At 41.4% G+C, this 23,265-nt stretch overlaps 1 protein-coding gene across 7 annotated transcripts in view; it reads right to left on the bottom strand.

Annotated features, from left to right (window-relative positions):
* Positions 1-914: 914 nt before the first annotated feature.
* MTO1 (mitochondrial tRNA translation optimization 1) overlaps positions 915-23,265 on the bottom strand; it is a 41,702-nt gene continuing 19,351 nt past the window's right edge. For 2 of the 7 annotated variants that reach the window (XM_024248007.3, XM_054557044.2), the window contains exons 5-13: positions 22,969-23,081; positions 22,687-22,877; positions 22,454-22,528; positions 22,016-22,146; positions 20,631-20,835; positions 20,255-20,426; positions 9,731-9,849; positions 4,355-4,515; positions 1,163-1,685 (exon numbers count right to left, since the gene is read on the bottom strand). In XM_024248007.3, coding sequence (XP_024103775.1) covers positions 1,524-1,685; positions 4,355-4,515; positions 9,731-9,849; positions 20,255-20,426; positions 20,631-20,835; positions 22,016-22,146; positions 22,454-22,528; positions 22,687-22,877; positions 22,969-23,081 — 1,329 coding nt within the window. In that variant the 3' untranslated portion in view covers positions 1,163-1,523. Of the gene's footprint in view, positions 1,686-4,354; positions 4,516-5,998; positions 6,031-9,730; positions 9,850-20,254; positions 20,427-20,630; positions 20,836-22,015; positions 22,147-22,453; positions 22,529-22,686; positions 22,878-22,968; positions 23,082-23,265 lie in introns of those variants that run through there. The other 5 variants (XM_024248006.3, XM_024248005.3, XM_054557046.2 and 2 more) reach the window with 4 other exon arrangements.

Here is a 23,265-nt window from a genome sequence, read left to right as displayed (position 1 = left end):
CATGTTGGCCAGGCTGGTCTTGAACTCCTGACTTCAGGTTATCCACCTGCCTCAGCCTCCCAAAGTGCCGGGATTACAGGCGTGAGCTGCTGCAACCAGCCTCTTTTCAAAATATATATACAGTGTGGTATTGTAATTAATATTGTCTCTGTAATAAGAATTTTGCCCAGGAGTAGCTATGACTAAAAGTTACGACCTTTTGAAATCACTAAATCAAGTATTAAAAAATATTCATCATTCCTAAATTATCCAGCATTACAAATACTTTTTACTTGTTACTAATCTTATTGCTTTCTGGAAAGACTAAAATTAGATAAAATAAACCCATGAAAACTAAGCTACATCCAAGTGGCCATATGCAATTATAGTAACAAGATACTTGGTTGCCTCACACCCATAATCAGGCTTAACGTACACATCTATAGCCAAAGTGATTTTGGGGCCCTTAGAACTCTCCTGAGTACCTGCTTTGGCCCGAAGGTGACATGGGAGCTTCTCCCTAGGCTGACACCAGAGATCCGGGTTGGAATTCCAGAGACAAGCAGGGCTGTCTGGCCCATTTGGCTGTATTCATCCCTTAGTCTATTCAGAATGGTTGAGGTATCTGAGGTATCTCAGTTAAAAGGCCCAGCTGATTATCCCACTTTAACCCCTGTGAAGACATACCATTGAAGTACTGGAGAGGAAGAGGGGTACTACTACCATTCTGTTTTTTCTGTCATTCTGACTTAAAAACAGGGAAACACCACTCACCAGTTATTATGGACCTGTCTTCATTGTTAAGAAATGATGGCCATGACAGTTTCTTAAGAAAATATTTTTATGGTATGATATAAAATAACGAATGTTACTCAATTCTCCCATAACTAGGTCACCAAATAAGTATCCACACTGTGGATAATAGGAAACAATGGTGATTTCCAATCTTTCTATTTTATAGGGCTTTCATTAATGTTCAAAACAATTACCAGTGAGGATTTCCTGAAGAAGTACAGATTTCTGTCAACTTTCACCCTACGTACTATATTCCAATAGTATTAGCTGAATGATTCTGGATAATTTTATATAATCTCAAGTCTTTAGTTTTGAGAATTTAAGGGCTTTCATATTGCTTCCTAGCCTAGTATAACCAAGCAAAAGATTATTAACTCTCAAAACACGCTGAATGATAAGACTTTTAATTTGGTAGACTTAATAGGCAAAGTCCCTATGAGTAGGCAAATCTGCATGTTGAGTTTTTTTCCAGGTTCAGTTTTAGGTTCACTATCTCTCTCTTTGATGAACACTGCACAAAGTTATTTGTATTAGAGCTCCTTAAAGAAAGAGTACAAATTGTTTACGACTAGTTTTTTCATATACACAAAAAAGCACAATTATAATTTCTGTCCCACTCAGAAATTAACGGCAAACCCATAGTAATCTAATAAAGCTATTTTAACATGTGCTAAATAATTCTTTTATCTATACTCTTGTATTGATCAAATTATTTACATGCTCTTTAAAAATCTTTTATGAATTGAAAGCTATAACTCTCTCTCTCGAAGTCTGTCTGCATCACATAAGTATTGATCAGTTTTGGATGATTCATTCATAGCTGCCTGTCTTCGTTGAGTGGTCTTCACAAATCTCAGCAGATTGATGATGGCAGCAGGTGTTACTCCGGGTATGCGACTAGCAGCCCCGATCTAAGAATCAATACCACAAGAGAAACTAAGTGAGCTATGCTATGTCAAATCAAATCTATTTTCCTCCAAATATCAATCTGTATAGTATAGTTTATATAATATTTTCTTAATTATTATTTTGATGTATTATCTTAATGTATTTCCTTGTAAAGTAGATAAAGGAAATATTATTTTATGTCTTCATTTTACAAATGGGAAACTGAGGCACAGAAATGTTAAAATAGCTTGTGCAAGATTACATAACTAATAGATGTTAGAGTATCTACTTTTTCATCCCATTAAACTAAGAAAAACTGTAATCAAGTTCCTTTCTTCAAATATAGGTCCACAGTCCCTTATGTGAAACTCTTGAGGCCAGCCTGGGCAAAATAGTGGGTGAGACTCTGTCTCTACAGAAAATTAAAAAAAATTAGCTTAGGATGGTGGTGCACACTTGTAGTACTAGCCTCTCAGAAAACAAAGGTGGGAGGATCACTTGAGCCTGGGAAGTCGAGAATGCAGTGAGCTGTGATTATGCCACTGCACTCCAGCCTGGGTGACAGAGTAAGCCCCTCTCAAAAAATTAAAATGAAATGAAATCCTTGAAGCCATACGTTTTTGTAATAAGATATATATAATCCTTGAAGCGGTATATAATGTAACAGCCTCAGCAGTGTGTGGGGCAGCACCCCACATTTTTAATCCTATTAATATTTCTGCAGTGTATTTTTACAGTGAAAGGTATGAATTTTCACTCTAAACAGTATAAAGACCATATAGCCTCTTTTGAGCTGAGCTCAGTTTTGCTACCAAATGAGCTTGTGGCAAACTTCTGCCAGAGCCTTTTGTATTATGGAATTGTGGGCAAGGGGTTCTGAACTCCCACGACCAGTGCTGTCCAACTGAACTTTCTATGATGATGGAAATCTTCTATAACATGTGCACTGCAATAATGCAGTGTCCAATATGGTAGCCACTAGTCATATGTGGCTACTGTGCACTTGAAATGTGGCTAGTAAGACTGAGGAGCTGAATTTTACATTTTATTTAATTTTTTTCTTTTTTTTTTTTTTTTTTGAGACAGGGTCTCACTCTGTCACCCAGGCTGGGGTGTAGTGGTACAATCATGACTTGCTGCAGCCTCTACCTCCTGGGCTTAAGCGATCCTCCCACCTCAGCCTCCCAAGTAGCTGGGACTATAGGTGCGTGCCACTGCACCTGGCCTATTTAATTTTAATTAATGTAAATAACCACAATTGGCGAGTGGCTATCATGTTGGACAGTGTGGCAGTGTAGCCTATGATTATCAATACAAACATAATCTGAAATCAATAGGAAGGGACAAAGTCATAATATTTAAGGCTTATTTTCCTGGTTTCCATGATGACTGTTGCTAAGAATACCATCTTATATTAATGAAATCACTCCTTCCTGTAAAAATAGTTTTTTTCAAATTTTTCTACAGTCTTATATTTTTGTAATATGCCCCTTTATTTTATGAACCACTACTAAAAAAAAAAAAGCCCATTAAACTGTGACACACCATCAATTTTTGAGATATTAAAGATGCAATTGGCCGGGCGCAGTGGCTCACGCCTGTAATCCCAGGATTTTGGGAGGCCAAGGCGGGCGGATCATGAGGTGAGGAGATCGAGACCATCCCAGCCAACATGGTGAAACCCCGTCTCTGCTAAAAGTACAAAAAAAAATTAGCCGAGTGTGGTGGCATGCGCCTGTAGTCCCAGCTACTTGGGAGGCTGAGGTAGGGGAATCGCTTGAACCCAGGAGGCAGAGGTTGCAGTGAGCCGAGATCGTTCCACTGCACTCCAGCCTGGTGACAGAGTGAGACTCTATTTCAAAAAAAAAAAGATGCAATTTTAGAGATGTTAAAATGTGGAGAAAAGCGTATCTCAGAATCAGTAAGTACAGTTTATCAGTCTTTAAATATTTATTAGAAGCCCAATACTAATTACTATACAGTAAATTAAAGGTTTATTTGTTTACACAAAAGAACACGCATACACCCTCTCACAATTAGCCTGAAGCATGTGGTGGGGGCATTTTTTGGCTCCCCTCTTTATCCCATTAGTTTCCAAGGCAACACTATGGAACTCCTAAGGAGGACTCCAAGTAGTGACTTGAAAATCACTAATATGAGTTATATTTTAACCTAGTATGGTTTCCTTTAAGCCATACACGTGTACTATCTTGCATAGTTTGCTCTGATGCTTTATCACATGGTTGGGACTAGAGAATATTTCCAATCAAACCAATTCTTGACTTCCAGTTATTTAGTTAAAGTTAAGCTTTATCATCTCTCATACCGACATCTGTCTTAGAAACATAAGAAAAAAATCTGAGGTCAAGTTTCTTTTTTTTTTTGAGACAGGGTCTCACTCTGTTGCCCAGGCTGAAGTGCAGTGGTGCAGTCATGGCTCACCGCAGCCTCAGTGTCTTGGGCTCAGGTATCTGCCACCTCAGCCTCCCGAGTAGCTGGCACTTGCAGGTGCATGCCACCATGCCCAGCTAATTTTTGTATTTTTGTAGAGGTGGCGTCTTGCTGTGTTGCCCAGGCTGGAAGTTTATTACTAAATAAAACATTAGTTATATGGCCATTATAACCCCAGATTTAAAAAATTAAAGCACTGTATCTTTATAACTTGTTTCTATTCCCCTGCCTATTTTCTTACCGTCTGTGGACGACTAAAATGTAGTTTCTCTCGAACTTCATGGGACAAAGACACATCCCTGATAGTCAAATAATCTAGGTCTTTTGGCAGTTGGAGAGCTTCATCTTGCTGAACTCCCTTTATTTCTTGTAGCTGATGGAACAACACTGATTCATAAGTGGCTGGTGAACAAAATCAGAATCACGTTATAATACCCAGATTATATTATACTAACAACTTACATTTATGTAGCCTCTTACAATTTACAAAAAGCTTTTGTGTACATCATCTCATTCAACACTCACTTCATGAGATAGGTTGGGTAGGCGTTCCCTTTTACATAAGAGGAAACTGAAGCAAAGATAAATGGAGTGTCTCGCATATTAACTACAACATTTTGTCTAGTAGTTTAGTGCATGTCCTTTTCAAATATCCGGAAAATTAAAAGTAAAAAAAGAATTTGTGGCCAGGCATGGTGGCTCATGCCTGTGATACTAACACTTTGGGAGGCCGACGCGGGTGGAGAGTCTGAGCTCAGGAGTTCGAGACCAGCATGGGGAACATGGTGAAATGCCATCTCTACTAAAAATATAAAAAATTAGCCAGGCGTGGTGGCATCCACCTGTAATCCCAGCTACTCGGGAGGCTAAGACAGGAGAATTGCTTGAACCCGGGAGGCGGAGGTTGCAGTGGGCCGATATAGCGCTATTGCACTCCAGCCTGAGCGACAGAGCGAGACTCCGTCTCAAAAAAAAAAAAAAAAAAGAATTTGCTTAGGCTGTCAGTGGAAATCTTGGTTGGAATATTTTTCTCAACAGGCTGTGAGGCTGAATTTTATGTCCTAGAGATAAGCTATTTCTCTCTTTTTTTGAGACGGAGTCTTGCTTGTTGCCTAGGCTGGAGTGCAGTGGCACGATCTCGGCTCACTGCAACCTCCACGTCCGGGGTTCAAGCAATTTCTCCTGCCTCAGCCTCCTGAGTAGCTGGGATTATAGATGCGCGCCACCATGCCCGGCTAATCTTTGTATTTTTAGTAGAGACGGGTTTTCACCATGTTAGCCAGGCTGGTCTCGAACTCCTGACCTCATGATCTGCCCACCTTGGCCTCCAAAAGTGCTGTGATTATAGGCATGAGCCACCATGCCCAGCCGAGATAAGCTACTTCTCTAAGAAAATGGTTTTTTGAATTATCTTCATATAGAGCTATAAATTTTAAAAGTAAAGCTTCTTAGTTGACAAAACATAATTTAAATAATTTAGTTAAAGGATTGTTCAAAAGTGATGTTAGGAAGATAATTCAGCAATTATTTTGTTTAAAGCATTCTGCTCTTAGAAAATTAAATTAAAACCCTGTTTTAAAACCTAAATTGAGGTGCTTATTCTGTCCTGTTCAAGAAAGGGAGTCCTCTGAGGTTTTGGTAGCATCTTCTTCCATCACTTGACTGGCAGCCAGAACATCTCATCTCTGTGTCTGACTCCAACAATGAATTACCCTCTGACTATGCGCACATCATCATCATTTTGGGACTTAGCTTCTTTTTCTAGAAATTGCAAGGGCTGGCCCAGATGACTTCTGAGGGTCTTTATGGCAACAAAGAATAGTTGTGAAGTACACAGGATTTGCAATCAGACAAGGTAGGTTCCAGTCCCAGCTCTGTCACTCACCAACTGTGTGATCTTGGGCAATTACCACTTATCTGTAAAATTGGGACAACAATGCTAGTATCTGTCCTTCACAGGGCAGTTCTAAGTATCAAATGAAATAATGCATGTAAATAGCTTATATAATATTGTAATATAATAAATTAGTATAGCAAATTGTAATATAATGTTATGACTCAAGAATAGACTCGTCAAGGTATCATGGAATATATGAGGTAATGCATATGCTAAAGGTATATAAGGGTATAATGTTATATATATTCACATATAACAAAACAAGAGAGAGAATACAAAGAAGAATCTGACACTGATTTATGCCCTCAAGAAATGTTTTGTCTAGTGGAGGGATTCAGGTAGCAATCTGAAAACCACTGATATGTGTTATACTTCAATCCAGTATAGTTTTTTTTTTTTAAGCCATGATAGTTTTGAGAGTCTTTATATATGCCAGAGTCTTTAAAGAACAAGTAAAAACAGTAGCTATTCAATGTTTGAAGTCAGGGCTTCCTACAAACAAGTTAATGATAATTTTTCTGGATTATCCTAACCTGAACCTGATGATTTATTGAACAAAGTGACACTGCAAACCAAGTTTAAAATATATAATCACTCTTCCCCAGAGCTAACAGCCCTAAGTGTTTAATAAAGAAATTTTTACTCAATAGAGAAATTGTGATGGTAAAATAACAGGTCAATGATCCTTCTTCTACCTTAATATATTGCTAGTGTTTAATCATTTGGAAGAATAATTCTAGAGTTTCTGATGAGTTTCCTTTTGTTGCTAGACTTTTGTAAACTTGTGTGGTGGAATGGTAGCTAGCACTTGGGTCATCCTACACAGACATCCAAAGCATTGCAAGGTGATAGGCCTTTGTGGAACTGAAAAAAATGCTAGCTGGGTATGGTGGCTCACGCCTGTAATCCCAACAACTTTGGGAGGCCGAAGTGGGCAGATCATCTGAGGTCAGGTGTTTGAGACCAGCCTGGCTAACATGGTGAAACACTATCTCTACTAAAAAGATACAAAAATTAGCCAGGTGTGGTGGTGCGCGCCTATAGTCCCAGCTACCCGAGAGACTGAGGCAGGAGAACGGCTTGAACCCAGGAGGTCGAGGTTGCAGTGAGTTGAGACTGCATCACTGCACTCCAGCCTGGGCGACAGGGTGACAGAGTAAGACTCTGTCTCAAAAAGAAAAAAAAAAAAAAAAAAAAAAAAAAAAGGCCAGGAGCAGTGGATCATGCCTGTAATCCCAGCACTTTGGGAGGCCGAGGCGGGTAGATCACCTGAAGTCAGGAGTTCAAGACCAGCCTGGCCAAATAGTGAAACCTCGTCTCTACTAAAAATAAAAAAATTAGCCAGGCGTGGTGGTGCATGCCTGTACTCCCAGCTACTCAGGAGGCTGAGGCAGGAGAATTGTTTGAACCCAGGAGGTGGAGGTTGCAGTGAGCCAAAATTGCACCACTGGACTCCAGCCTGGGCGACAAAGCGAGACTCCATCTCAAAAAAAAAAAAAAAAAAAAAAAAAAGAAAAGAAAATGCCACTGCTAGAAGGAATGCAGCATAATCACCATTCTGGCTGGTTCCCAAAGAGCACAGTCTTTTCCTGTTTGAACAGCACACCATCATCCAACTTTGTCTTCCCTTCTCACCATGTTATCCTGTTCCGTGCTTTTTTCACTAGATCATTTTCCACCCATGAAAAGACACCTTCTATCAAAATGCAGAAGCCAATATTATTCTCAGTATTTTTTTTTTCTTTTGTAAGATGAAGTCTCGCTCTTGTCGCTCAGGCTGGAGTGCAATGGTGCGATCTCGGCTCACTGCAACCTCCGTCTCCTGGGTGCAAGCAATTCTCCTGCCTCAGCCTCCCGAGTAGCTGGGATTATAGGTGCCCACCACCATGCTCAGCTAATTTTTTTTGTATTTTTAGTAGAGGTGGGGTTTCACCATGTTGGCCAGGCTAGTCTCGAACTCCTGACCTCAGGTGATCTGCCCACCTCAGCCTCCCAAAGTGCTGGGATTACAGGCGTGAGCCACTACGCCCAGCTTCGGTATTTTCATAATAAAAATTTTCATAATGAAAAACTTAAAAAAATGCAGAGCAACTACCAGAGACACTTGTGGCTTTGATGGTCTATAAACTGACCAAGAGTATTGATACAAAGTAAGTATTTGTCAATGGTAGAGTATTTCAGTATACTGTCAAAGCCAAAGATAGTATTATTTTTCTCATTATTAAAACGTTAGGTGGGGAGAGTATAAAAAGAAAGTTCAAGGTTAAAAAAAATATATAAAGACATATATATATGCTGGGTGCAGTGGCTCACACCTGTAATCCCAGCACTTTGGGAGGCCGAGGTGGGGGGATCACCTGAGGTCAGGAGTTTGAGACAAGCCTGGCCAATGTGATGAAACCCTGTCTCTACTAAAAATACAAAAATTTGCCAGGCCTTGTGGTGGGGCCCTGTAACCCCAGCTACTTGGGAGGCTGAGGCAGGAGAATTGCTTGAACCTGGGAGGTATAGGTTGTAGTGAGCCAAGATTGCACCATTGCACTCCAGCCTGGGCAACAAGAGTGAAACTCCATCTCAAAAAAGAAAAAACCAACACACACACACACACACACACACACACACACACACACACACACACTTCAAATAAGTGGTACACACACACACACACACACACACACACACACACACTTCAAATAAGTGGTACTGTGGCACCCTCCTATAAAAAATATTTATTTTTGGCCAGGTGCAGTGGCTCACTCCTGTATGTAATCCCTGCACTTTGGGAGGCCGAGGCAGGCAGATCACCTAAGGCCAGGAGTTCGAGACCAGCCTGGCCAACATGGTGAAACCCCGTGTCCACTAAAAATACAAAAAATTAGCCAGGCGTGGTGGTGCATGCCTATAATCCCAGCTACACAAGAGGCTGAGACAGGAGAATCACTTGAACCCGGGAGGCAGAGGTTGCAGTGAACCGAGATCATGCCACTGCACCCCAGCCTGCGCAAGAAGAAGGAAACTCCTTCTCAAAAAAAAAAAAAAAAAAAAAAAAAAAAAAATATATATATATATATATATACACACACACACACACACACACACACATATATAATATATATGTATATTTATTTATAGGAGGACTCTGCAGTACCACTTATTTGAAATGTGCATGTAAATCACCTGAAAAGCATGTTTAAATATAGATTCTCAGTGGGTCTGAGGTGAAGCCTGAGAGTCTGTATTTCCTTTTTCTAATTTTTTTTTTTTTTAGATGTCATCTTGCTCTGTCACTCAGGCTGGAGTACAGCGATCTTGGCTCACTGCAACCTCCACCTCCCAGCCTCAAGCAATCCTCCCACCTCTGCCTCCATAGTAGTTGGCACTACAGGCATGTACCTTCACATCCAGCTAATTTTTTGTATTTTTTTTGTAGAGACAGGGTTTTGCCATATTGGCCAGGCTGGTCCGGAATGCCCAGGCTCAAGAAATCAGCCCACCTCAGCCTCCCAAAGTGCTGGGATTATAGGCATGAGCCACCGCGCCCAGCCACGATTCTGTATTTCTAACAAGCTTGTAGGTGTTGCAATGCTGTTAGCTGAGGACCACACTTTTGAAGAGCACAGAAGCTAACACTATGCTGGTCCAACAGTAATAATGGATCTGTTGTCTATTGATAATTTGCACAAATGATAAAGGTATGTTAAGTCAAAAATTATTTTCTACCTTCTATTTTCAGTCTTTCAGCCAACTCTCTACATTTAGTATACTTCTTCAAGGGCTCTGGAACAGCCTTGGCTAATGAATCCATGTCAACTTCCTCATACTTCAGAACATCGAGAGCTCTGCAAATATATGAAAGTTTCATTAACATAAGGATCCATGTCATATAAGGCAGATCAAGAACAAGATTCTTTGAAATAATATCAGATCTCGGAATAAATACCAAAAGATTGTTTCTTTTTTTTTTTTTTTGAGATGGAGTCTCGCTCTGTCACCCAGACTGGAGTGCAGTGGTGCAATCTTGGCTCACTGCAATCCCCACCTGCTGGGTTCAAGCAATTCTCCTGCCTCAGACTCCCTAGTAGCTGGGACTACAGGCATGCGCCACGATGCCCAGCTAATTTTTTGTATTTTTAGTAGAGACGGGGTTTCACCATGCTGGCCAGGCTGGTCTCGAACTCCTGACCTCGTGATCCGCTAAACTGCTGGGATTACAGGCATGAACTACCACGCCCGGCCCCAAAAGATTATTTCTAAGTATAGTGAGCAAATGCAGCAGCATCTGCTAAACAGTAGCACCTCAATAAGACGTATTATTTGATTCTCCCTAACTCCTTATCTGGAGAATTAAGTTGCTGGTAAGGGTGGCATGGCTGTAATCCATTTGTCTTTCCTTTCACATAGAATATCATCTCATAACAAGGGTTTCACTGAATTCCCTAAGCACTGGAATGTACTTTACATCTAAGCCATGTTAAGTCCTACAGTCCTGTGAATTAGTCATCCTTTTGCATGCTAGGAACCATGACAGGGATCTCCTATTTTCTTTTACTGAACTCCCTAAGGAAGAACAAGAGGCCATTATGAGCATGTTTTAAGTCTCTCCAAAACAAACTGATAAAAATGTTATAGGAGTTCATAAGTCTTTTTCTTCTTTCTTTTTTTTTTGTAGAGACAGGGTTTTGTCATGTTGCCCAGGCGATCTGCGTACCTCGGCCTCCCAAAGTGCCAGGATTACATAAGTAAGCTACTGTGCCCGGCTGGTTCATAAATATTCTGTCTGATTTTTTTTTCTCCTAATTTGGTATAATCTACATGTCAACTTTTACCACATGGAAATTTTTGATAGTCACTTCTCAATTCTGCTTCTACTACCCACTCTGGATGGGCTAAAGCCTCCATGGCCAATGCCTTACCTTTCCTTGGGAGAGGAGAGCAATGTATGCAGATAGCAGGGACAATTACTAAAATTCCCAGGCAACTTACCTAGGCCAACAGAAGAACATGCCTAAGTATTAATGCACATAGTTCCAGTGAGATTTCCAATAACTTAATTCATTGGCACTTGTTGAGATCAAACTAGTGAGCAAAACTTCAGCTATGTTTAGCCTTCAGAAGTGCTGGAGCTCCTATGACCACTTTAATCCCTTTTATACTGATCTCAGGTCTCCCCTCTTGATATTACAAAGCCCCCACCCCCAACTTGACTTAGACCTTCTCCTAAAATGGACCTAGCTAGGTCACTTGTTGCTCTGTTAATTATTACTTACTTCATTTACATATACCTTTATTTTGTTGTAATTTATTTAGAAGGTTATTGCCATGGCTTTTTTTTTTTTTTTTTTTTTAGAAATAGAAAATTTCATCCTAAAATTTGTATGGAATCACAAGGGACCCCAAATAATCAAAACAATTTTGAAAAAAGAACATGGTTAGAGGCCTTATACTTCCTGATTTCAAACATATTACAAAGCTACAGTAATCAAAACAGCATGGTACTGGCACAAAGACAGATACACAGACCAGTGGAATAGAAAACCCAGAAATAGAAAACTGGCTAGCCATATGTAGAAAGCTGAAACTGGATCCCTTCCTTACACCTTATACAAAAATTAATTCAAGATGGATTAAAGACTTAAATGTTAGACCTAAAACCATAAAAAGACCTAGAAGAAAACCTAGGCAACACCATTTAGGACATAGGCATGGGCAAGGACTCCATGAATAAAACACCAAAAGCAATGGCAACAAACGCCAAAATTGACAAATGGGATCTAATTAAACTAAAGAGCTTCTGCACAGCAAAAGAAACTACCATCGGAGTGAACAGGCAACCTACAGAATGGGAGAAAATTTTTACAATCTACCCATCTGACAAAGGGCTAATATCCAGAATCTATAAAGAACTTAAACAAATTTACAAGAAAAAATCAAACAACTCCATCAAAAAGTGGGCAAAGGATATGAACAGACACTTCTCAAAAGAAGACATTTATGCAGCCAACAGGCACATGGATAAATGCTCATCATCACTGGCCATCAGAGAAACGCAAATCAAAACCACAATGAGATACCATCTCACACCAGTTAGAATGGTGATCATTAAAAAGTCACGAAACAACAGGTGCTGGAGAGGATGTGGAGAAATAGGAACACTTTTACACTGTTGGTGGGACTGTAAACTAGTTTAACCATTGTGGAAGGCAGTGTAGTGATTCGTCAAGGATCTAGAACTAGAAATACCATTTGACCCAGCCATTCCATTACTGGGTATACACCCAAAGGATTATAAATCATGCTGCTATAAAGACACATGCACACGTATGTTTATTGCGGCACTATTCACAATAGCAAAGACTTGGAACCAACCCAAATATCCATCAATGACAGACTGGATTAAGAAAATGTGGCACATATACACCATGGAATACTATGCAGCCATAAAAAAGGATGAGTTCATGTCCTTTGTAGGGACATGGATGAAGCTGGAAACCATCATTCTGAGCAAACTATCACAAGGACAGAAAACCAAACATTGCATGTTCTCACTCATAGGTCAGAAATGAACAATGAGAACACTTGGACACAGGGTGGGGAACATCACACGCCGGGGCCTGTTGTGGGGTGGGGGAAGGGGGGAGGGATAGCATTAGGAGATATACCTAATGTAAATGTTGAGTTAACAGGTGCAGCACACCAACGTGGCACATGTATATATATGTAACAAACCTGCACGTTGTGCACATGTACCCTAGAACTTAAAAGTATAATAATATACAAAAAGAAAGAAAAAAGAAAACCCAGAAATAAACCCTCACTATATAATCAAATGATTTTGACAAGCATACCAAGACCACCCAGTGGGGGTCTCTTCAACAAATAATGTTGAGAAAGCTGGATATCCAAATAGCAAAAGAATGAAGTTGGACCCTTACCTTATGTCACATACAAAAGTCAACACCATATGGATTAAAGACCTAAGGAAAGGCCTTAAGCTATAAAACTTCTAGAAGAAAACATACAGGAAAAGCTTCATGACATTAGCTTTGCCAGTGATTTCTTGGCTGACACCAAAAGCACAAGAAACAAAAGCAAAAGTAGACAAATGGAACTAGATCCATTTTGTTGTTGTTGTTGTTTTAGACAGAGTCTTGCTCTGTCATCCAGGCAGAGTGCAGTGGCATGATCTGTGCTCACTACAACCTCCATCTCCCGGGTTCAAGCAATTCTCGTGCTTCAGCCCGCTCAGTAGCTGGGACTACAGGCATGTGCCACCATGCGCAGCTAATTTTTTTTTTTTTTTTTGTATTTTTGGTAGAGATGGGGTTTTGCCACACTGGCCAGGCTCGTCTTGAACTCCTGACCTCAGGTAATCTGCTTGCCTCAGCCTCCCAAGTGCTGAAATTACAGGCACAAGTTATCGTGCCCAGCCTACATTAAATTTTTAAAAAATGTACATCAAAGGATACAAACAACAGAGTGAAAACACAATCCACAGAATGGGAGAAAATACTTGCAAATCATATATCTGAAATGGGGTTAATATCCAGAATACATAAAGAACTACAATTCAACAATAAAAAAATCTGGCGAGGCATGGTGACTACGTCTGTAATCCTAGTGCTTTGGGAGGCCAAGGTAGGAGAGTTAATTGTGGCCAAGAGTTCAAGACCAACCTTGGCAACACAGCAAGATCCTGTCTCTACAAGAAATAAAAATCTAGCTGGATGTGGTGGTGTGTACCTGCGGTCCTAGCTACTTGGGAGGCTGAGGTGGGAGGATCACCTGAGTCATGGAGCTTGAGGCTGCAGTGAGCTATGATTGTACCACTGCACTCCACCCTGGGTGACAGAGGGAGACCCTGTCTCTGGAAAAAAAAACTAAACAACTGATTAAAAAAATGGGCAAAGAATTTGAATAGATACTTCTCCAATGATATAAAAATAGCTAACAAGCACATGAAAAGATGCTCAACATCTACTAATCATCAGAGAAATAAAATCAAAGCCACAATGAGATATCACCTCACATCCATTAGGATGGCTACTATCAAAAAACAGATGACAACTGTTGGTGAGTATGTGGAGAAATGGGAAATCTTGTGCACTGTTGAAGGGATTGTAAAATGATGCGATCACGATAGAAAACAGTTCCTCAAAAAATTAAAACTAGAACTACTGCCAGGTGTGGTGGTGCGAGCATGTAGTCTCAGCTACTCAGGAGGCTGAGGCGGGAGGATCGCTTGAGCCCAGGAGTTCTGGACTGTAGTGCGCTACGCTGATTGGGTCTCCACGCTAAGTTCAGCATCAATACGGTGACCTCCCAGGAGCAGGGGATTACCAGGTTGCCTAAGAAGGGGTGAGCCAGCCCAGGTCAGCCAAAACTCCTGTGCTGATCAGTAGTGGGATCTGTGCCTGTGAAAAGCCACTGCACACTGGCCTGGGAAACATAGCAAGATCCTGTCTCTAAAAAAAAAAAAAAAAACTAAGAAAAAAAAAAAAACCCACAAAGACCTACAACTACCACATTATGCTGCAATTCCACTTCTGGGTATACATTCAAAAAAACTGAAAGCAGGGGCCAGGTGTGGTGGGTCATGCCTGTAATCCCAGCATTTTGGGAGGCCGAGGCAGGTGGTCAGGAGTTCGAGACCAGCCTAGCCAACATGGCAAAACCCCATCTTTACTAAAAATACAAAAAGTAGCTGGGTGTGGTGGTGGGTGCCTGTAATCCCAGCTACTTGGGAGGCTGAGGCACAAGAATAGCTGGAACCCAGGGGCGAAGGTTGCAGTGAGCAGAAATCATGCCATTCCAACCTGAGTGACAGAGTGAGACGGTCTCAAAAAAAAAAAAAAAATTGAAAGCAGGGTCTTGAAGATATCTTTTTATACCTATGTTCATAGCAGCACTAACATGTACATTAACATTTACATTTACAATAAGGTGAAAGCAACTCAAGTGTCCATCAACAGATGAATAGATAAACACAATGTGGTATATACATAAAATGCAGTATCATTCAACCTTAAAAAGGAATAAAATCCTGTTACATGTTACGAGGTAGATGAACCCTGAGGACATTTATTACTATTATTATTGAGAATGGGTCTTGCTCTGTCACCCCGGCTGGAGGGCAGTGGCACAAATGCAGCTTATTGCAGCCTCGACCTCCTGGGTTCAAGGGATCCTCCCACCTTAGCCTCCCAAAGTGCTGGGATTCCAGGCATGAGCCACCATGTCTGGTCGTGAAGACATTATGTTACATGAAATAAGCCAGTCACAAAAACACATACTGTATGAATCTTTTCTTTTTCTTTGAGAGAAGTCTCACTCTTGTCCCCCAGGTTTGAGTGCAATGGCTTGATCTCGGCTCACTGCAACCTCCGCTTCCCAGGTTCAAACGATTCTCCTGCCTTTGCCTCCCAAGTAGCTGGGATTAAGGTGCCTGCCACCATGCCCGGCTAACTTTTGTATTTTTTAGTAGAGACGAGGTTTCACCATGTTGGCCAGGCTGGTTTCGAACTCCTGATCTCAGGTGATCTGCCCGCCTCGGCTTCCCAAAGTGCTGGGATTACAGGCGTGAGCCACCGCACCTGGCCACATACTGTATGATTCTAGTCAAATCCATAGAAACAGAGTAGAATGGGGTTACCAGGAGCTGGGGGAAGGAGAGAAAGTGGGAGTTACTGTCTAATGGGTATAGTGTTTGAGTTTTGCAAGATGAAAAAGTCCTGGAGATCTATTTTGCAACCATATGAATATACTTAAACTACTGAAATGTACACTTAGAAATAGTTAAAATGGTAATTATGTTATTTTTTGGGGGGATTATGTCTGTAATCCCAGCACTTTGGGAGGCAGAGGTAGGAGGATCACCTGAGCACCAGAATTCGAGATAGTTTTAAAATAATCTGTTCACAAGGCTTTGAGCTATTCTCAACTCCTCCAAACTTCCAGACCTGCTTTGAATCAAGCCTAAGCCTCAGAGTACAGAGCTCTGGCAAAGAATGGATAAGTTAGCATACTTCAACAAAGCCAGGAGGGAATTTCTGAGCTACCTAACCCATCAACACATTTCTCTGTAATCCTGACAGAAAATGCGTGTGTATGTGTTATGCATAGGTGCACATGTACATGCATTTGTGTATCTCTTCTGTTAAATGCCTGTTCAGAGTCAGGTTCAACTGGTCAGTGCTTACTACATAGTCTGGCATGTATGCAGCAAGTGTATTTTTAAGCAGATTTTAAAATCTTTTTAGCTTTATATGTCTGGGCATTGATCAAGTGAGTTCACTAAGAAAGGCTAAGGCCGGGCGCAGTGGCTCACGCCTGTAATCCCAGCACTTTGGGAGGCCAAGGCAGGCAGATCTCGAGGTAAGGAGATTGAGACCATCCTGGCTAACACGGTGAAACCCTGTCTCTACTAAAAATACAAACAAAAATTAGCCAGGCATGGCAGCAAGTGCCTGTAGGCCCAGCTACTCAGGAGGCTGAGGCAGGAGAATCACTTGAACCCAGGAGGCGGAGGTTGCAGTGAGCCAAGGTTGTGCCACTGCACTCCAGCCTGGGTGACAGAGTGAGACTCCATCTCAAAAAAAAAGAAAGGCTAAGTGGTAGACTGCAAATATTCTCAAATCAAATATGTAGACTGATTCCTCCTGAAGGGAAATATGCCTGAATTAAAAAGGAATCTGGCCAAATTACCTTTTTAAACTGACCTTTTTAAAAAAATCCATCTAAACAAAATGGCTACTCGTGGGATTGGTATGGTAAAAACATAGCTGATAAGTTTTCATTGTTCATTTGTTCATCTTTTTATTCATCAGTTAGCATCTGGGACTGTTGAAAACAATCACTTCCCACACTCTCAATATTCCTCAGTACACATTAGTCACATTCAATGCAAGTTCCTATTACATGAATTACTGTAATATTTGTTATAAAAAGAAAGCATAGTGTTATATAAATTCTTTTTTTTTTTTTTTTTTTGATACAGAGACTCGCTGTGTCACGCAGGCTGGAGTGCAGTGGTGTGATTTCGGCTCACTGCAACTTCTGCCTTCTAGGTTCAAGTGATTCTCCTCCCTCAGCCTCTTGAACAGCTGGGATTACAGGTGTGCTCCACCATGCCTGGCTAATTTTTGTATGTTTAGTAGAGACACGGTTTTGCCATGTCTGGTCTTGACTTCTGGCCTCAAGTGATCTGCCCACCTCAGCCTCCCAAAACGATGGGATTACAGGCATGAGCCACTATGCCTGGCCTGTGTTATAAATTCTTTGTCCAACTTTTGAAATAATGTGAACCCTCCTAAATTTAAACAAATGAATAAACAGCTGGAGAAATCAGTCAATTTTAAACTGCTTACACTACAACCATTTCCTGGTGCCAGTTAGCTGGTAAACAAATATATCCACTGCTATAGTCTGAATGTTGGTGGTATCCCCCCCTTAAATTCTTATGTTGGAATCTAATGCTCAATATGACAGTTTTTAGAGGTGGGGGCCTTAGGAGGTGATTAGGGCGTGAGGGTTCTGGTGCTCATAAGTGGGATTAGTGCCCCTATAAAAGAGGGTTGGGGAGCTTTTTGCACTTTTGCTATGTGAGAACACAGCAAGAAGGCACCATCTTGGAAGCAAACAGCAAGCCCTCACCAGACACCTAATCTGCTGGTGCCTTGATCTTGGACTTCAGTCTCCAAAACTGTCAGCAATAAATTACTGTTGTTTATAAATTATCCAGTCTAAGGTGTTTTGTTATAGCAGTCTGAATGGACAAAGATATCCACCATCCTTATTTGTGAATAAGGCTGTCATTTCTACGAATGAGATCCCCTGATATGAAGGATGATTACACAAATTCTTCAAAACCTGCTGTTACAATTATTAAAAATCTGTTTCATTGCTGGTGCTAGTGCTTTGGGAAACCCTCATGAAAATAAAAACTTGGGCCAGGCATGGTGGCTCATGCCTGTAATCCCAGCACTTTGAGAGGCCAAGGCAGGTGGATCACTTGAGGTCAAGAGTTCGAGACCAGCCTGGCCAACATGGTGAAACCCTGTCTCTACTAAAAATATAAAAATTAGCCGGGTGTGGTGGTGCACGCCTGTAATCCTAGCTACTCAGGTGGCTGAGGCAGGAGAATTGCTTGAACCCGGGAGGCAGAGGTTGCAGTGAGCCAAGATCGTGCCACTGCGCTCCTGACAGAGTGAGACTCCATCTCAAAAAAAAAAAAAAATATATCAGCCAGGTGTGGTGGCAGGCACCTGTAATCCCAACTACTTGGGAGGCTAAGGCAGGAGAATCTCATGAACCTGGGAGGCAGAGGTTGCAGTGAGCCGAGATCGTGCCACTGCACTCCAGCCTGGGTGACACAGCGAGACTCCCATCTCAAAAAAAAAAAAAAAAAAAAAGACACTGAAAACTCAGGAACAGAAGTTAGAAAAGATAAAACATCCTGATGAAACAAAATCCAAACAAGGACATATGCCAGATTGCAATTAAGGAAGGAACACTTGAAAAGATTAGAGATAATGAAGAACATTAAAATGGTTATATCTTTAAGTTGAAAAAAAAAATCATAAGGAAAATGGGGATTTAAAAAGGGGGAAAATATACTGGAGACACAGCCCCATGATCAATGCCACCATAATGTGCATAATGTACTTCTAAGCTACAATGATTGCAGATTTATGCCTTCTGGGGATCTTCTCTCATTCTAATTAGTTTAAATTTTTTCAAATAGGAAAAATCAAGGGTAAAATATACAGATTTCGAATTATGTAAGATCCTCAGGAATATACCTCTGGAGCAAAAATGCTCTATATTAATGTATTTTAAACTCAGAGGCCATATAACTAGAATGATGGACAGAAAAGGACAAAAAACCCTAAGATGTAGCAAGGGACTCTTCAAGTAAGTCCAGAGAATTTGTAACACTCTGCTTTATTTATCAAAGCAGTTTCAACCGCAGGACGCGGTGGCTGACGCCTATAATCCCAGCACTTTGGGAGGCCGAGGCAGGGGGATCACCTGAGGTTGGGAGTTTGTGATCAGCCTGACCAACGTGGAGAAACCCCATCTCTACTAAAAATACAAAATTAGCCGAGCATGGTGGCACATGCCTATAATCCCAGCTACTTGGGAGGCTGAGGCAGGAGAATCACTTGAACCCAGAAGCTGGGAGGTTGCGATGAGCCGAGATCGCATCATTGCACTCCAGCCTGAGCAACGAGAGTGAAACTCCGTCTCAAAAAAAAACTAAAAACAAAGGAGTTTCCTTGCTATAGCTCACGGACAAGATAAGATCATTTCCACATTGCTCCAAGCCTAGAAAAGAAAGCAGATAACTACTTTTCTTGGTTTGAGCCTTCTAAATCTTATGAAAGCCAAAAGAACTCAACGGGAGCCACAGAGAAATCATATAAAAAATAAAAATAATAATTTAGAATATATATATGTGATTTTTTTCTTTTCTTTGAGACAGGGTCTCACTCTGTCACCCAGGCTGGAGTGCAGAGGCGTGATCTTGGCTCACTGCAACCTCTGCCTCCCAGGTTCAAGTGATTCTCCTGCCTCAACCTCCCAAGTAGCTGGGATTACAGGTGTGCACTACCATGCCTGGCTAATTTTTGTATTTTTAGTAGAGATGGGATTTTGCCACATTGGCCAGGCGGGTCTCAAACTCCTGAACTCAAGTGATCCGACTGCCTCGGCCTCCCAAAATGCTGGGATTATAGGTGTGAGCCACTGCATCCAGCCATATACTTTTTAATACTTAGAAAACAGATGAGTTAGGCTGGGCGCAGTGGCTCATGCCTGTAATCCCAGCACTTTGGGAGGCCGAGGTGGGTGGATCACGAGGTCAGGAGATCGAGACCATCCTGGCTAACACGGTGAAACCCTGTCTCTACTAAAAACTACAAAAAATTAGCCGGGCGCGGTGGTAGGCGCCTGTAGTCCCAGCTACTCAGGGGGGCTGAGGCAGGAGAATGGCGCGAACCCAGGAGGCGGAGCTTGCAGTGAACTGAGATCGCGCCACTGCAGTCTGGCCTGGGTGAAAGAGCGAGACTCCATCTCAAAAAAAGAAAACAGATGAGTTACAGCTAAAGGATTTTGAAAAGAAGCCAAAACAAGCTACATTCATTTGAAATGTGTAGGTAGGAACACATAGGTAATGTCTCTATGAAATGATCTTATGATCTTATTTTTCTATAAAAAGTGAGAAAGGTCTATATTAAAAATGCATACCTGACAGGCAGACTTCTACTAGTACTTATAGAAGCCTCTGGGATTAATTTTTTCCATTTAGAGCTCGAAAACTCAATAGATTTCAACACAGAAATGCCTTCTTCTAAAGAAGACTTCATCCAACAAGCTCTTTCATATCGTTGCTGGGACACACAGCCAGCGTCTTTATACCCTAGGGAAGGGAGAAAGAGAATATAATGAGAAGTGTGGTTTTTAAAGCAAATTTTTTTGTAGAGACAGGGTCTCACTATGTTGCCCAGGCTAGTCCTAAACTCCTGGCCTCAAGTGATCCTCTTGCCTTGGTCTCTCAAATTGCCTGGATTATAGGTGTGAGCCACCATGCCTGGCTGGATTGCAAGACTCAGGAAAGAGTTACCTCGCAGTGTGAGCCGGCTGTCAGCATTATCAGGGCGCAGTGACAAACGGAACTCTACTCGGCTGGTAAACATGCGGTATGGTTCACTGGTGCCCAGAGTAGTGAGGTCATCAATCAAGACTCCTATGTAACCTTCTGTTCGGCTAACCACAAAGGGAGGCTTGCGACTGACCCGAAGACTGGCGTTGATTCCAGCTATCACACCCTGCAAGAGCACTGAAATGTTTAAAAGGCCATCATGAACTAAACAAATGGCTGTCCCATTCAGAACACTACCCGGAAACAATGGCATGGGACAGGAAGAAAGCAAGTATTGCCCCTAAGGGATACAATAGAGGTAGAAAATGTGATCCATATTCAGAAATAGAATATGGGTAATATATCACTTTAGAAGGCTATGATTCATTGTTTTCAGAGATATCTATCTAATCTTCCTGATAAGCTGCACTCTGCGGGGACTAATCTTTTTTTTATCCAGAGACAGGGTCTTCCTCTGTCACCTAGGCTGGAGTGTAGTGGCATAATCTTGGCTCACTGCAGCCTCGACTTCCTGAGTTTAAGCAATCCTCCCACCTCATCCTCCCAAGTAGCTGGGACTATAGGCACATGCCATCACACCTGGCTAATTTTTACATATTTTTGTAGAGATGGGGGTCTCACTACGTTACTCAGGCTGGTCTCGAACTCCTGGCTCAAGCAATTCTCTCTACTCAGCCTCCCAGAGTGCAAATAGCCTTTTCTCTATTTGCAGCCTTTTCCCACTTGCAAATAAAAATAAAATAATTTCTGACTTACAAGGAATAATAATATAATAATTTCTAATGAAGTATATTAAAATAAATTTTAAACTTCAGAAGCAATACATCTAATCAAAATATGATATCACACAGGAGCTCAGAAAAGAGTAATAAAGCCATAGTGTTTTAATAATCCTATTATTGGCTGGGCAAGGTGGTTCACACCTGTAATCCCAGCACTTTGGGAAGCCAAGGCAGGTGGATCACCTGAGGTCAGGAGTTTGAGACCAGCCTGGCCAACACAGTGAAACCATATCTCCACTAAAAATGCAAAAATTAGCTGGGTGTTGTGGTGCATGCCTGCAGTCCCAGCTACTAGGGAGGGCTGAGGCAGGAGGATCGCTTGAACCCGGGAGATCATATCACTGCACTCCCACCTGGCAAGAGAGCAAGACTCTGTCTCAAAAAAAAAAAAAAAAAAAAATCCTATTATCTACAAAAGCCATCTCCAAACACCCTGAAACAGAAATTGTCTTCTATTAGTATGAATTGTATCTAAGATCTACATAGTTAACACAACAGACATTAAAAGGAGAAATACCAGTTAAATAGTCCCTTTCAGTTTACATTAACATCTTAACTTCTTACTTGAGCTGCAGCTTCCTCATAACCAGTGGTGCCATTGATCTGTCCAGCAAAGAAGAGTCGTTGAACCAAATGAGTCTCCAGGGAAGGAGTGATCTGACGGGGATCTAAGTAATCATACTGAACACCGTAACCTGACCAAAGAATAAAGACATTAAATAAGTAAATACAGAGCTGGATTTGCTCAAGATAGAGATGCAAGCATTACCCTTAAATACCCTTTAAAAACAGACTATTTAGGTCAGGAGCAGTGGCTCACACCTGTAATCTCAGCACTTTGGGGGGCCAAGGCAGGCGGATCACCTGAGGTCGGGAGTTTGAGACCAGCCTGACCAACATGGAGAAACCCTGTCTCTACTAAAAATACAAAATTAGCGGAGCATGGTGATGCATGCCTGTAATCCCAGCTACTCAGGAGGCTGAGGCAGAAGAATCACGAACCTGGCAGGGGGAGGTTGTGGTGAGCCGAGATCGCACCATTGCACTCCATCCTGGGCAACAAGAGCAAAACTCCGTCTCAAAACAAACAAACAAAAAACAGACTATTTAAAATGTATAGGTGTTGGGCTTTATCTTCTGAGGTTCTGAGCAACAATGACTGTAGCTAAGGCTTCCTCACTGACCATGAAAACAATGCTCATCTTATATTGAAGGGCACTTGTGATCCTCTTTACCTGGCTGAATCACTTTAGCTTTCTCCAAGCCTCTGATGCATGTGATCATTTTCTCTTGTAACTCAGCTGGTAGCGTCATAGATAACCCCTGTGGGTAGATAAGGTCAGAATCCATTCCTTCAGGTTCCAACCAAACCTGATGTAGACGGTTTGGAAAACGCAGAACTTTTGATTCAATGGAGGGACAGTATCTAGAATAGAACATTTAAATAAACTTGAAATGAACAAAAGAGGATTGACATCATTCCTTAAAGTAACTGAGCACTGACATTTTGTCCTTACCGAGGTCCTCTTGTCGTTTCTTTAACATGACTATTAAGGTGAAGGTTCTTAAGGACAATCTCATCCACTCTAGGGTTGGTGTGAGTCAAGTAACATGGCAGCTGATCTTCTGGCTAAAAAACAGTAACCAGATGCAATACTGATTTGCTTATCTACTAGTTTCTCTCTTATCCAAATAAATTCCACATGATATGTACTGACTTTAATAGACACTAAACTTGTGCATAATGCCTAGTATTACTTATGAAGTATTCTTGCCAAAAATAAACATCCCAAAAGATGAAGTTAAATTTAAGC

This window comes from Pongo abelii, chromosome 5, assembly GCF_028885655.2.
Source record: "Pongo abelii isolate AG06213 chromosome 5, NHGRI_mPonAbe1-v2.0_pri, whole genome shotgun sequence".
Lineage (NCBI taxonomy): Eukaryota > Metazoa > Chordata > Mammalia > Primates > Hominidae > Pongo > Pongo abelii.
The sequence above is the reverse complement of the archived record's forward strand: the minus strand, read 5'-3'. Positions and strand labels throughout refer to the sequence as shown.